The sequence below is a fragment of the Salminus brasiliensis genome, chromosome 1, assembly GCF_030463535.1.
Source record: "Salminus brasiliensis chromosome 1, fSalBra1.hap2, whole genome shotgun sequence".
In the NCBI taxonomy this organism is placed as follows: Eukaryota; Metazoa; Chordata; class Actinopteri; order Characiformes; family Bryconidae; genus Salminus; species Salminus brasiliensis.
Genome location: NC_132878.1, coordinates 57,213,609 through 57,227,164, shown reverse-complemented (window position 1 = coordinate 57,227,164; position 13,556 = coordinate 57,213,609). Strand labels below are relative to the sequence as shown.

General features: G+C 42.3%; 1 protein-coding gene across 1 annotated transcript in view; it reads left to right on the top strand.

Annotated features, from left to right (window-relative positions):
• The window catches only part of nudt14 (nudix (nucleoside diphosphate linked moiety X)-type motif 14), a 40,741-nt gene extending 28,151 nt beyond the window's left edge, over positions 1 to 12,590 (top strand). The window contains exons 3-5 of the mRNA XM_072682828.1: positions 2,391 to 2,455; positions 4,884 to 5,181; positions 9,507 to 12,590. Of these exons, the coding sequence (XP_072538929.1) occupies positions 2,391 to 2,455; positions 4,884 to 5,181; positions 9,507 to 9,756 (613 nt within the window). The 3' untranslated portion in view covers positions 9,757 to 12,590. The remainder of the gene's footprint in view (positions 1 to 2,390; positions 2,456 to 4,883; positions 5,182 to 9,506) is intronic.
• Positions 12,591 to 13,556: the final 966 nt, after the last annotated feature.

The window sequence follows — 13,556 nt, the reverse complement described above, 5'->3', positions numbered from 1 at the left end:
TCTTTGCTGAAGGAGAACATTGTGTTCCATTAGTTACACACCTTTTTCATGCCTGAGGCGTAAAGTTGTGCTAGGCTTACAGCAGCTAAAATAGCTAGCTTGCACAACAGCTTTATTAGACTAGATATATAACAGCAACCTTGAGTTGAGTATATTGAATATAGACAGGAAAAGATAAACACAGTCCAGCTGACAGTCTTAATTAATTCTCTACATGTTTTCTCGGTTTGGAAGGCATGAACAACGCAGGTTTCCACAGGTTTTAGCAGGCATATGTTGGAAGATGTTTCCTTGGAAGTATTTGATAATGAACAGAGATGACAAATGGACCAAACATGTTCCTTATGTGTGTTGAGGTCATTTCCCCTCTGTCTTCACCACCTCACACGCATTAGCACACATTGTGTGCTGACTAGTAGCGGCGTGGAGAGGCTGAATACTAGCGGCGTGGAGAGGCTGAATACTAGCGGCGTGGAGAGGCTGAATACTAGCGGCGTGGTGAGGCTGAATACTAGCGGCGTGGTGAGGCTGAATACTAGCGGGGTGGTGAGGCTGAATACTAGCGGGGTGGTGAGGCTGAATACTAGCGGCGTGGTGAGGCTGAATACTAGCGGGGTGGTGAGGCTGAATACTAGCGGGGTGGTGAGGCTGAATACTAGCGGCGTGGAGAGGCTGAATACTAGCGGTTTTGGAGAGGCTGAATACTAGCGGCGTGGTGAGGCTGAATACTAGCGGCGTGGAGAGGCTGAATACTAGCGGTTTTGGAGAGGCTGAATACTAGCGGTTTTGGAGAGGCTGAATACTAGCGGCGTGGTGAGGCTGAATACTAGCGGCGTGGAGAGGCTGAATACTAGCGGTTTTGGAGAGGCTGAATACTAGCGGTTTTGGAGAGGCTGAATACTAGCGGCGTGGTGAGGCTGAATACTAGCGGCGTGGTGAGGCTGAATACTAGCGGCGTGGAGAGGCTGAATACTACCGGCGTGGTGAGGCTGAATACTAGCGGCGTGGTGAGGCTGAATACTAGTGGTTTTGGAGAGGCTGAATACTAGCGGTTTTGGAGAGGCTGAATACTAGCGGCGTGGTGAGGCTGAATACTAGCGGCGTGGTGAGGCTGAATACTAGCGGCGTGGTGAGGCTGAATACTAGTGGTTTTGGAGAGGCTGAATACTAGCGGTTTTGGAGAGGCTGAATACTAGCGGTTTTGGAGAGGCTGAATACTAGCGGCGTGGTGAGGCTGAATACTAGCGGCGTGGAGAGGCTGAATACTACCGGCGTGGTGAGGCTGAATACTAGTGGTTTTGGAGAGGCTGAATACTAGCGGTTTTGGAGAGGCTGAATACTAGCGGCGTGGTGAGGCTGAATACTAGCGGTTTTGGAGAGGCTGAATACTAGCGGTTTTGGAGAGGCTGAATACTAGCGGTGTGAAGAGGCTAAATATGAGAGTTTTACTTTCTTTTTCATTTAAAAACTACTAAACAACTAAAATTAAAGTGAGCTGTTATTAGGTAAAGCTCTTCATCAGGCGCTCCAAACCGCTGGTATTCTTTAGCCTGTTTCAGGCTAAATCTGGCACAGGCTTGGACTGGATTCACTTGTTTTGCCCACTGATCTGATCCAGCATTTTCTGCTAATGTTAACCTGATACCAAAACTTGGGTTGGTTGATGGACATTCCGTATTAGTTTTTAAATTCCTACCATACTATAGTAAATACTCACTCTTATTGTAAAGATTGCACTGTAATGGCTGGACCAAGAGTACTTTGATACAATACCAAGTAGCAAGTGCATTAAATTCAGATCACACCCAATGCAGTTATTTATCATTCACAAGCAACAGGGCTTTAAAAGTTATCAGCTTGAAGTCAAGGTTAGCTCAGTATTTGAAGAACATCAGACATGCCTGTCTGCTTACTAGAATGAACGTTTATTGTGTTTATATTGAAAGCCAAAAGTAGTCTAATTCTAAACATGTAGAATCCACACACTGGCTTTCCATAGCAGCGATTACTGTTGAAACTCCTTCATTCTCCCACATAAATGAAATGGAAAGTATTGACACTGTGGAAAAAATGCTATGTTTGAAATTCATTCATTTTGCATTTCTAACCTTTTCAACACTGTCTCTCCCTAGCTGTGATTTCAAAGAACTTTTTCATTGTAAACTTGTTGAAAATGTCCACAGTTTTATTCTGGTTTGGGAATCGTTTGGGAAGCATATTACTAATTGTTACTAGTAGAGTTCTGTCTTTATTTTGCGCTCTCAAGTATAGTTGGTATCGCTTGAAGGCTCGTCTTTATTCCAGGCTTTCCCTGTCGTCACAGCATGTAACGAACTGATGAATTTTTCTTGCTTTTTTCCCTCCTTTTCTTTCTTTCTTGCCCTCTCTAGTGTCTCTGTGCTGATCTTCAACACCACATCTCACTGTTTCATCCTGGTCAAGCAGTTTCGCCCAGGTAAATAGTTTCCCTTTATGAATATTGAAAGGCTTTTACCACTATTCATTAAGGTTGTTAAATAAAAATATCCATATATCAAAGTATGGCAATATCTTGGTTTCCAATATAGAATTTTATGTGTATGATGGTGTGTTTTATACTATGACAGTTTTCCTAAAATAAAAAAAAAAAAACCCACCTCCGCAGTAATATCACCTTGCTTACAGAATCATAGAATATATTGCAGTATATTCACTCCTAATGTCTGTATTTTGATGTGTATGCCAGGTTTTTGCCAGTACAAAGCCATGTTAATTAGCACCCCAGCACGAGCCTAGTTCCTTTTATAGGTAAATATGTCTATATTTCGCTTTGGAAGATATCATGGAAGGGTTACAGCAATACAGCAAACACATCTGTGGAGGAACACATTTGCGTGTGGATATTTACAGAAGGGGGGCTGAAAAGACACTCCTGTGCCCCCATTCTATTGTTTCAATTTGTTAAAAAAAAAAAAAGCAAGCAAAGAAGAGATTGAGGCCCATCACATCCTTAGCAATGCTTCTGGTTACTACTGCATGAATGAGAGCCATTCAGACGTCTTGGATATGACAGACGCTCTCTCTGAAGACAGCCTACATTCGGTACTTCTTTGTGCTCTTGGGACATCCTCAAAGGTGCAAACTCACACAAATCATCAGTCAGACTCTGGAAAGATGTTTGTAGCAGCAGTGGTTTGTACCTCAGGTGCTTAAATCCGAGTTTTATTCCTGACTTTTCAGTTCATCACCTGGTAACATCATTTCTTATTTTATAACTGTTTGCAGAAGGTGGTGCTTTGTGCCATGTTAGGCCATAGCCTGCTGATAACCTTTACAAAGAACAGTCTTCCTCTTTCGCCTTTCCTTCCTAAATCTCTTCCTTTTTGGAACTTTTTTTTTTTTTAATAAAACCTACAGTACTGTACAAAGGCCACAACAGTCCTACTCGACCTTAGTAGTGTTTTGCCTGTAAATACACTATATTACATTAGAATAGGTAGAAGTAACCATAGATGCAGCAAAAGTATCCCGAATGTGGTATTTTGGTGAAGTTTGTTGGTTAGAAGAGCAGGGGTTTGGTGACTGATTCTCTATAAACTCCATGTCACTATATGGATTAGTTCAGTTCCACCAGCAGCCCATTTACTTTAATGAAGGACTGAGTAGATAAACTAGCAGTTGGGTGGTAATACTGGGATAATAAGGAGAGATTTGGAAGTGGCTAAGTGGCTAGTACACACACATCCAAAACTACACTGTGCTTTCTAAACTAATAAACCCTTATTGTACACTTAAGTAGCTTTATATAGCATTTTCTCAGATACGTGGGAGACTTTTGCACGTTGCTGCATATGGACATCTCAAAGCAGTCACGTACATTGGGGTTAATATCAGAGTGCTCTCTGCCCTGTTTGGCAGTCCTTTGGAAACAATGGCTCTCTTGTAATGGAACATTTTTCATGGCGCGAGAGCTCGTGTGAGTGTTGGGCCTGCGCTGCAGTACGTGAGGCCGTGGCCCCGCACTACGCTGTGCCGCTATTGTTCCTCAGGCTCTAGCCAGGGACGGCGCCCTGCTCCTCAGAATGGAAGGAAAGCCTCACATTGAAAGGGACTTCTCCTTTTTCCCCTCCTTTCTCCTCGTTCCTCGAACAATGCTTCGAGAGAAGGCCGGGCTTTGTGTGAGGTAATGGTGTTGAGCTCAAGAGCCATCATGCTCGAGAGGCTTTGTTCCATGTCCCACTCATGAGTATACATTCGCCCCACTGCACTGCACTGCACTGCACAGGTTGGCTCCACCTGCCTCACAACTTCACCTGTTTTGATGATCCCATTAAACTACTGCTGTCCTTATAAGCATACACTGGCTTATAGAAACCTGCACTGTTCCAAACCCACCAGAACTGGACCAAAAGCAAGGGAACGTTTTCATGAAGAAGGACGTTTGCAGGGGTTGCCTTAAAACAAACCAGTTAGCACTGATGCAATTTACATGCAATTAGTCTTAAAGGTGCAGTAACAAAAACAGCCTGTTTCAGGCTGACAAATGATAATGAAAATGAATTTGGTAGAATATGGTAGATCATAGTAGAATATAGACCTTTTAACCTAAACATGAGGATAACAAGCGGGTCCCTTAATGCCATTCTTGTCACGCAGGGGCGCATTATAAATGCAAGCCATGAAATAAACAGGCTCTGACTGAAAGCATTAGCTCCTCAAGCTTTAGGAAAGGCATTATGGGAAATATAGTGTCTGTAGTGAATGTGCGTAGGTGTGCTCAGCAACCAAGTAAACTGGGTCCAATCACGCCCCTATTGTCGAGCAGTCGCCTGGCTGAGTGAAATCTCTGAAGCTGTTCTGTGGTTTGGATAGGTCAGTGATGCAGTCTTGTCCTTGCTCCGCAGCCGTCTATATGTGCGAGTGGGAGAGGAGCAAGCCTGCGCCTCCTCAGCCAGAGGGGGAACAGGGAGGTGAAGGTGCCGCCCCAGAAGAACCTAAAGCCCCAGCTGAGGGCCAGGAGGGCGAAGAGGCGGCCAGTCACCCTGACCAGCCCCCAGCTTCAGCGGGCGTGACCTATGAGCTGTGCGCCGGCCTGGTGGACAAACCTGACCTCTCGCTGGAAGAGATTGCCCGACAGGAGGTCCTGGAAGAGTGTGGCTATGATGTTCCCGTCACCAAACTCAGGAGGATCACGTCGTACAGGTTTGCATCAAACACATTCAGCACATACAGAAGTTATTTGAGGTCTGTGGTAACACTCATTGAGCTGTTGCTGACATTTAGCTATATCTTTAATTTCCCTGAAAATTACACTTATATTCAGTTAACATTCTGGATTCATCAGTTTAAATCTTCTCTCACATACGCAAAGATGCTTTCTGTCCCCACAACAGGACTGCACACACAACAGTAACACACATTGCATCATTCATCATTTATTAATCTCCTCTTCTACATATAAACATAAATATGACGATGATTAAAAGTGTAGGCTCCACACTTTTGACAGGATTTCTCAGCCTGTCTCAGCAAGAGTTTCAGGTGAGATCACAAAATGTGACTATGCATTTTAGGGCCTGTATGCCATGAAAATAGTTTAACTGCTCTCACTCCCCCCCCTTTACCTTTAACAGTTCTTTAATTTCAGCTTTAATTTAGCAGGACGTCCCACTGCGGTCTGTCAATCTGTTGCATAGAGACCTGACAAAAGGCTGCTCTAATACAGAAAACAGCAATAACAACCAACAACAACATTCCAAATGAAATAAAGAAGATTTCATCACCAAAGTCTTGTGAGAGCAACAGTTGCTGCATGTTCCTACCAATAACTGTGTGTGTATACATAATACATATCATACATGGAGTCATTGTAGCCTCGCAATCCTGTTATTTCAGGCCTGGTGCTACTGCGACTGCTTTTACTGGTATTTTCTGCATCAGCATTGTGTTTTTGCTTGTAAGTGATACTTCAGACTGCAGTGTAGTCATCAACAGATTCCTGGAATAGTAGTAACTGGAAATAACTAAGTAGCTGGTTTTAATCAAGTGGTCCAAAATGGAACTTCTCACTTTGGAAAAGCAGTACTTGAGCATGAGGGCTGCAGTCCACACCCTATGTGTAACACACTACACAAGGTCACAAGGTTTTACACCCAAATAGTGCAGTTGATGCTGAATAGGGAGTTGGGTATCCTATGGCTGAATGAAAAAGGCTTTCTATTATTCATAGTAGAGACAGTTTTAGGTGCATGCACAGGCAGTAAGGAGCCATTTGAGATTCTAAGCAGCTGGTGTAGTTACGCCTGGAACTGCAATGGTTTAGGTAAGGGTAAGAGTTAAACAACATTTTTGTTTGTTTGTTTTGTGCTGTTCATTTATTGTTAACACATTAACATATTTCCTTTGACAGCATTAAAGTAAATAAGCATTTAAAGCAAATCACTTCATTAGTAAAGCCATTTCTCTGCAGTAGGAGAACTAAAGAAGGAGCCTATTCCTCTGAATAAACAGTTGCACGACACACCACGAATGTTTATCATGAATAGTTCATGAACTATTGATGATAAATAATTTAGAAACTGATCTGGAAGAAACTGATCTGGTGTAATGTGTAAGTCCAGGCAATCGTCCAGTGTAAACAAGAAGGAAATATTAAACTTTAATCATACAAAACCTTCTTATTGTTTTTTTTGTTTGTTTTTTTTGCAGACCATTGTGCTTGCATGCTTACGACAGCCACGTTTTGCATCAAACAACGTAACGGATGTCTTGTGGTGTATGAAGTTTAAAGAACGTTGTTCCCTGTACTTAGTGTTGTGCTCTCGCAGTAATCCTTCAGTATGACCACTTCAAAAAGCCATTGTGTGGAGGAATACAGCTGAAGTGTGGGGTTAAACGCTCCTCTCTAACTATGTCTAGATCAGTGGGGAGAGACGGTGTTCTTATCAGCCTTAGATGAGGAGACAGTCGTAAACCCCTTTGCCGTCTCACATCTGTGCGTGTCTGTGTGTGAGCAAGGGAGCGTACACACCTGCTTATTGCTGCTGATGATTACCCTCACCCACCCAGTTCTAATCCACTGTGTCATTACATGGAGTCACAGACACTCCCTCAGACCTTCTCGCTATCATATACACATACACACACAAACAGGACTTCACAACAGGCCAAACACCTGCTGTTTGTGCCGTCACGGGCACCTGCAAGCCTGATGTTACACCTGCCGTGTATATTTAGGGGCTGTTCGGGTTATAGTCTTATATTGGAGGTAGGTACGGGAATGTGGAGTGGACAACCTGCTCTGATGAAGGACGTTCTCATACGGGCGCTGCGACCCCATACTTGTGCTTGAACGGCAAAGAACTGTAATTCAGTCTGTAAATGTACTCCATTTCAGCACCTGATACTCGTTTCTGGTTTAGGCCACACCCACTTTTGGTTTGTCAGTATTTAAAAGCGCTTTAATACATGGCATTGCTGAGGAATTATCAAAGTCAAGGTGTCGCTATTAATTTCAATATCGAAATATTTCCACCAATACCGAGCTTCTCCAATTATTGATTAATTTATATTCTTTTGCAATACATTCCTGAGTTAGTTCATGATTCTGAACTCATGATTCAGTGTCCGCATGGTATTGTAAATGAAATATAACGATTGTATATATGAGCGCACAGTGATTTTCCATTTCCACATCAGATGGATGTATAAGCCAGTTGATTTAAGAAGGGAATTACATGGTCAGGATATGCATCATAGCGGCCCAGCCAGTGCCCTCTCTCCGGTAGGTTTTGCTTACCCATGGTGTCAGAAAATGGAGCCAGTTTGTATGAAAAGCAATTGTTTACAACAGCAAGAATAACTGCTAAATCATGCCTTGGTGTGTTACCCTGTATCTGCTACTAATAATCAGCTTTCACCTACCAAATGGCTACATCCAGTTGTGTGATTGATAACGCTTATGTAAAACGTGATCTATGTAGGCCACTGCAGTGTGTGGAGACATTGAGGATCAATGTGCCCCATTGCACATTTTTCTCCAAATTGGGCCATAGAAACCAAAGAGTAATCCCTGAAAATGTCATGTATTTTGTATCAGTTCAAAAAGTAGACATTGCTTTTTTTTTTTTTTTTTTTTTTTTTTAAACAATTAAGCAAATCAGTTGGGAGGCCTTTGATTTCATATGTCTGCTTTTTTTAATATAGTACTTCCTGCCAAATGTTTTCATCACCGCCTTCATGTGCATTCCCATTTCCCTGCTGCTTCATAGTCTGACCTAAAGTTCACCAGCCTAAAGGCTGAATGTAAATGCCTCTTTGAAGAACAAATAAAGGTTTCAAATTGAGTTGTGAGTGCCTGCAGTACCTGAGGATTATCGCTCTTGTTTTACAGCATGTCTTCCCCTCTAGATGGGTGGGTGTCACCATATCCCCCATACCCCTATGTAACAATACCCAATATGTGCATTTAAACTGTGCGCCTAAACAGTACGCTTAGGGGGCCTTTACAGCTACAGGCTCTCACAAGCCTAGACTGTTTAGTTCAGGCCTTGGTTCTGGGCTGTCCATTCAATACTGAGTGTTTTCAGGACTATCAAAACATTGTTCAGATTCCATTATAAAGATGTTGACAAAAGGGAATGTGGGCAGTGGGTTATCGTACACAGTCGTCTGATTGGCTGCTCTGGGCAACTCTAACGCAAGCTGTGAAATTCCCTGGAAATGCTAACGAATTCAGTGTTGTATTTTGCAACCCCAACCCACACATTCTGGTTAGACTGAGCTTGTATAAGAAGTTCTGGTCCTCACTTCAGAGTGTCAATCTTTGCAGCTGAGCTGAAATTCACAATTGTTTAACTCTTCCCCCCATATTTCTGAGCTCATATCCTCTACGTTCATTTGAAGATACTATTTCGGGAAGAGGAAGGGAGATTTCCAGGCCCACGGTTTCTCTAAGTGCCTGTGGGAGATTACCATAACGACCGAATCTCCTTGACAGTGTCTCAGGTGAGGCACCGCCTCAGGCACAATAATGCTTACTGTAATATTGCCTCCATCTGTGGCCTTCCAAGCATCTCTGAATTGCCTGAAGGGCCCACAAGGCAGAGCACCTAAAAACTCCCCATTCACCATGTGAAAACATGGCTGAGAAGCAGCTTGGCTGGACTGTTAAGCCCTACAGGCTTATGGTGCAGCTGTGGAGATCAGAACTCCTGCTCCTCAGGGAAAGCTTCAAGACCATTTGCGTCTTAACCCAAACTCTGCCAGCATCAGCGACTATTTAGGACTATGCCAGGTCTTTCTTCAGAGATTGGAAAGTAAACTGGAAACCTTCCAGTTTTGGGCTCACTGAGGCTCCCATTGGCGCTGATGTTATGTAATACTGAAAAGGATCCTGAGGAGAAAGAAGGAACCGTTTTCTATGATCTGTCTATCTTCTACTTTGTCATCCATATCTTTTACTTTCCTTGGTAACAGCAAAATCAGTGGCACATGGGAATCACCTGCTCCCTCTGTGTGCCCCACAGGTCGGGGGTAGGAGTGACCGGATCCAAGCAGACCATGTTCTATGCTGAGGTGTCGGATGAGAACCGGGTTGGCGAGGGCGGTGGAAAACCTCAGGAGGGCGAGCTGATCGAGGTGGTCAAAGTGCCTCTGCACGAGGCCATGACTTTCGCCTTTGACGAGAGCGTCCCAAAAACCATGGGCGTCATTTTCAGCTTCATCTGGTTCCACAACAACATGTCGCCCAAGTACAAGATCTCCACCAATGTGTAATGACGAGTGCAGTTCCCTCCCAACCCTTGCAGCATATAACTTTTTATTAACCTACTGTTTAAACTGGTCAATGAATTGTACTCTTATTTGTTATATGCTTTTCTTTTATTACCAGTCTTAACTATTGTCCTGTATCAAACTTTGTCACAAACTGGTGTAAGCTATCCTCTTTCCCTGGTAGCGAACAAGTCCCAATAGGTTGCCATAGAACTGAACAGGGGGGGTCATTGTGAGTTTGTTTTGTGAAACTAAATGCTTTGCTTTTATAGAGTCCGAAATTTTAGAGGGGGAACTCTTTTGAAAATCTCACCACGGCCCTTAACTACTGTAATAGCAAACTGTTCTAACCTCATAAGAGGAGGCTAGGAAAAATGTACGTGGGTGACCTCATCCTCCACACTGCAAGGTTTGTTGGAAGGATATTTGTCTTAGGTCATTGACCTTTAAGCAGAGATATGATGATAATAATGATGATGATGATGATATTCATGTTCCCCTCAAAGTTTGCAGCCCAACTTTGTCAAAAAAAAAAAATCAATCAATTGTCACACAACAATCAGTGTGACCGCTGTGTTAGTACGCAGGCAGCTACCTAACTGAGCGCAGGACAGACCATCATAGTTAACAATAATAGGGCTGTTCTTGACTGAGTGAAGAATAGCCAAGCACTTACAGACATCTCAGGTCCAATGCTGACTTTGGGACATTCAGGGTTAAAGACAATGCTCTTGATCAATACCTAACACCAGGCTGGCATCTCTTAAAAGGAGCTACATGTGAAGTAAAAGAACAGGATGGGCTCCTGCTTCCGAAGTCTGCTGTTGTTGATTTTAAAAACAGGACTTTTTGCAAGCCAATGCTTTGCATGCACAATCAGTACATCCATTTTCACGTAGCATTTATTCACAGTGCTCACGCTAAGACTCAACACAAGTGAACATTTGTGCACTCGTGGCACAGAGCAAAAAACACTCCCAGATTCATCACATTTTGATCGTTTAGCACGGCGTCTAGCCTGGCTGTGACTTCTGAAAAAGCCACTTAGCTGAGGCAAGATCCCATTTTCACGTAATGTTGGCAAATGATTTCTGAAGCTCTTATAGCAATCTTAAACTGAAGTTTAAACAGGTCTCACAAGTACTGTAGCTCCTATTGAAGAGTAATTACCATTTGATACTGTAGATGTAGACTAGTACTATTTTGAACCTCCTGGCCATCGTCCTCTCTACAGTCCACAGAACACTACTATGCCATGATATTTCCACCACACAGACGTTACTTTTCATATCCATTCTTTGACTATTCCAAGAGTGTGAATGGAGTGCATGAACTTGCCTGTTGAGCTTGTATTTTTTGGAGAATATAAAGCCAATATAACGGAACTAATAAGATTAGCACATGGTGATGGAGTCTGCCTGGAGACATAATATTATTGTTATTATACAAACGATATATAACCAATCTCACAACCAACAGCATCTCAGTCTGTATCTCTGAAAATCAATACTTGAAAGTCCTACACAGTGTTAATGTGTTTTGCACATCTGTCGTTTCCCTTCTGACATGACATTGGCATTTTATTGGCAAATATTAACTACGCATATGGTTATCACTCCTTTCATGGTACTATTTCTACTGCTGTGTTTACCTACTTGGAATTCTCTTGAGGACAAAAAACAAAAAAAAACAAAACCTGATGTCATGAGCTACCACATGCTGCCAGCTTCCAATTGACTTTTTCTGCAACTTTAAAAAGTTTTAATTGTATTCGTAACCATTAACGTTCAATTATATTGATAAGCACCGATGTTTTGCAGAAGTAGTAAGACGCTACTCTGTGTTCCATAGTCTCAGAGCTGTAGACGTCGGTGTGTTTTGTTGCTTTTGTGGCAACAGAAACTCCATTATTAGATCATTTTGAATCTGAGAAGTACGACTGAAGCTGGTTCGCTATCATTTTGTTGTCTGAAGACATACTGTGTAAGGCTTAAAGGTTCTGGCTATTTAAAAAATGATTATTATTGAAAGATTAAGGACTAAATGAATCCGTTGGTACTCCGCACATGCCTTTTAAAATCTAGGTGTTGAGTTCAAAACCGGGGTCTAGGCTGGACGTCTGTGAGACACGTTGATTTTGACAGGGCGGAGTGTGCACTGTACAGAGGTTTTTCCGATCCTGGATCCCTCTTGCCATAGCAGTAAATCTCATCTCGAACGTTTGGAAGAACAGTAGTATACCTTTAATGAATCTTGTATATGGCACAGATGTTTGTGACTGTTTGAACATTCATTGTTTTAACATGAATTATTATACATATGATTAACATAACACTGTATCTTAAGGAAACACCGAATGCATATGAAAACAGGACTGCTTCTGGATGTGTTCTCTTCTTAAGCCTCTAAATACAATATACAGTTTTGGGCTACTAGTCATATCACTGGGCTCTTGTTGGAGTGTTTTTATATGTTTATGTCCCACTTTATCTTGTTGATATTTTGTTTGTTTCGGAGAGAATCAAATGGAATTCTGTTCAGTGCTTTTCTGCTTGATTTCATTGTTCTTTCAACAGCAGACAATGCTGTTTATGTAAGTACTTTGTATACTTGACTTTTCATTTCTTATTGTTTTTCATTCAATGTCTGCACTCGATGCAAATCTATATATTTCAAATAGGTAATTTGATTTGATGATACACTCACTCACACACACACACACACACACACACACACGCGCGCACACACAATTCAGACATGAAGTATTGCATGTGCACTATCTGTACTATATTGATTTCAATTTGGTGTAAATGAATAAAGTTGTCTAAGGCCATGGACTAACTTGCTCTGCTGAAGCTGTTTTTATGACGGTGGAATCTTACCTGAGCTTTGCTCCATTAAGAATGCTAATGCACAGTTTCCAACCTGTACTGCAGACTGTGACTCACTCCTCAAACTCTTATGTCTGGCTAAGGATGTGTGTCACTTCTACATGATACGTTTCAGAGAAAGTAAATGCAGGTGCCCATCCTCCTCCTCCTCTAAAGCCATCCTGGGACAAACAAACCCACAACTTTTGCTAGGTAAAAACTTTCTCTGCTGGACGTAGGAGAAAGGGTGAGTTGTCAAGGCAATGTTTGTGTTCACCCCTTTTCTATTAGGTACAACGGTAATCATTAGACAGTGTTACTGACGGATGTCCAGAGCAAAGGATTGTGGGGGTGGGACAGGTGGTTGGGGAGAAGGCACACAAATAATAGCATCAAGTAACTAAGTACAACTACCGCAGCTTTGCCATAGCAACCGCGCAGCACACAACAAGGCCCACACAATGAACGTGCAAGAGGGCGGGGAAAGGAGGACTGATGTTTGAAGCATTTAACCATGCCTGCTTGAGTTATTACTCAGTTTTCCTCAAGGTCATAAAAAAACAAGCTGCACTAGTTCCTAGATACACATCGATATATATATATATATATATATATATAAATCTCAATATATATATAGATATATATATAATGTCTCAATATATATAGATATATATATATAATGTCTCAATATACAGTCCTCCTTAGTTTGAAGCATCCAGTTTCTGTACAGCCGCATTCTCGTAGCTCTGTCGTCTTTTTCACAGCCATAGGATGTGTGCCAACCCTGTGTCTGCCTTTCTAATTATCACCCCCACAATCAGAAGTGTTGTCCAACTCTACCCCCTATGTTTGCAGCCTTGTCTCACTGACACCAGGCCCAGAATTAGGTATCTAAATTGTGAAAAATCCAGATGTTGCTTTCTGTGAGCCTGC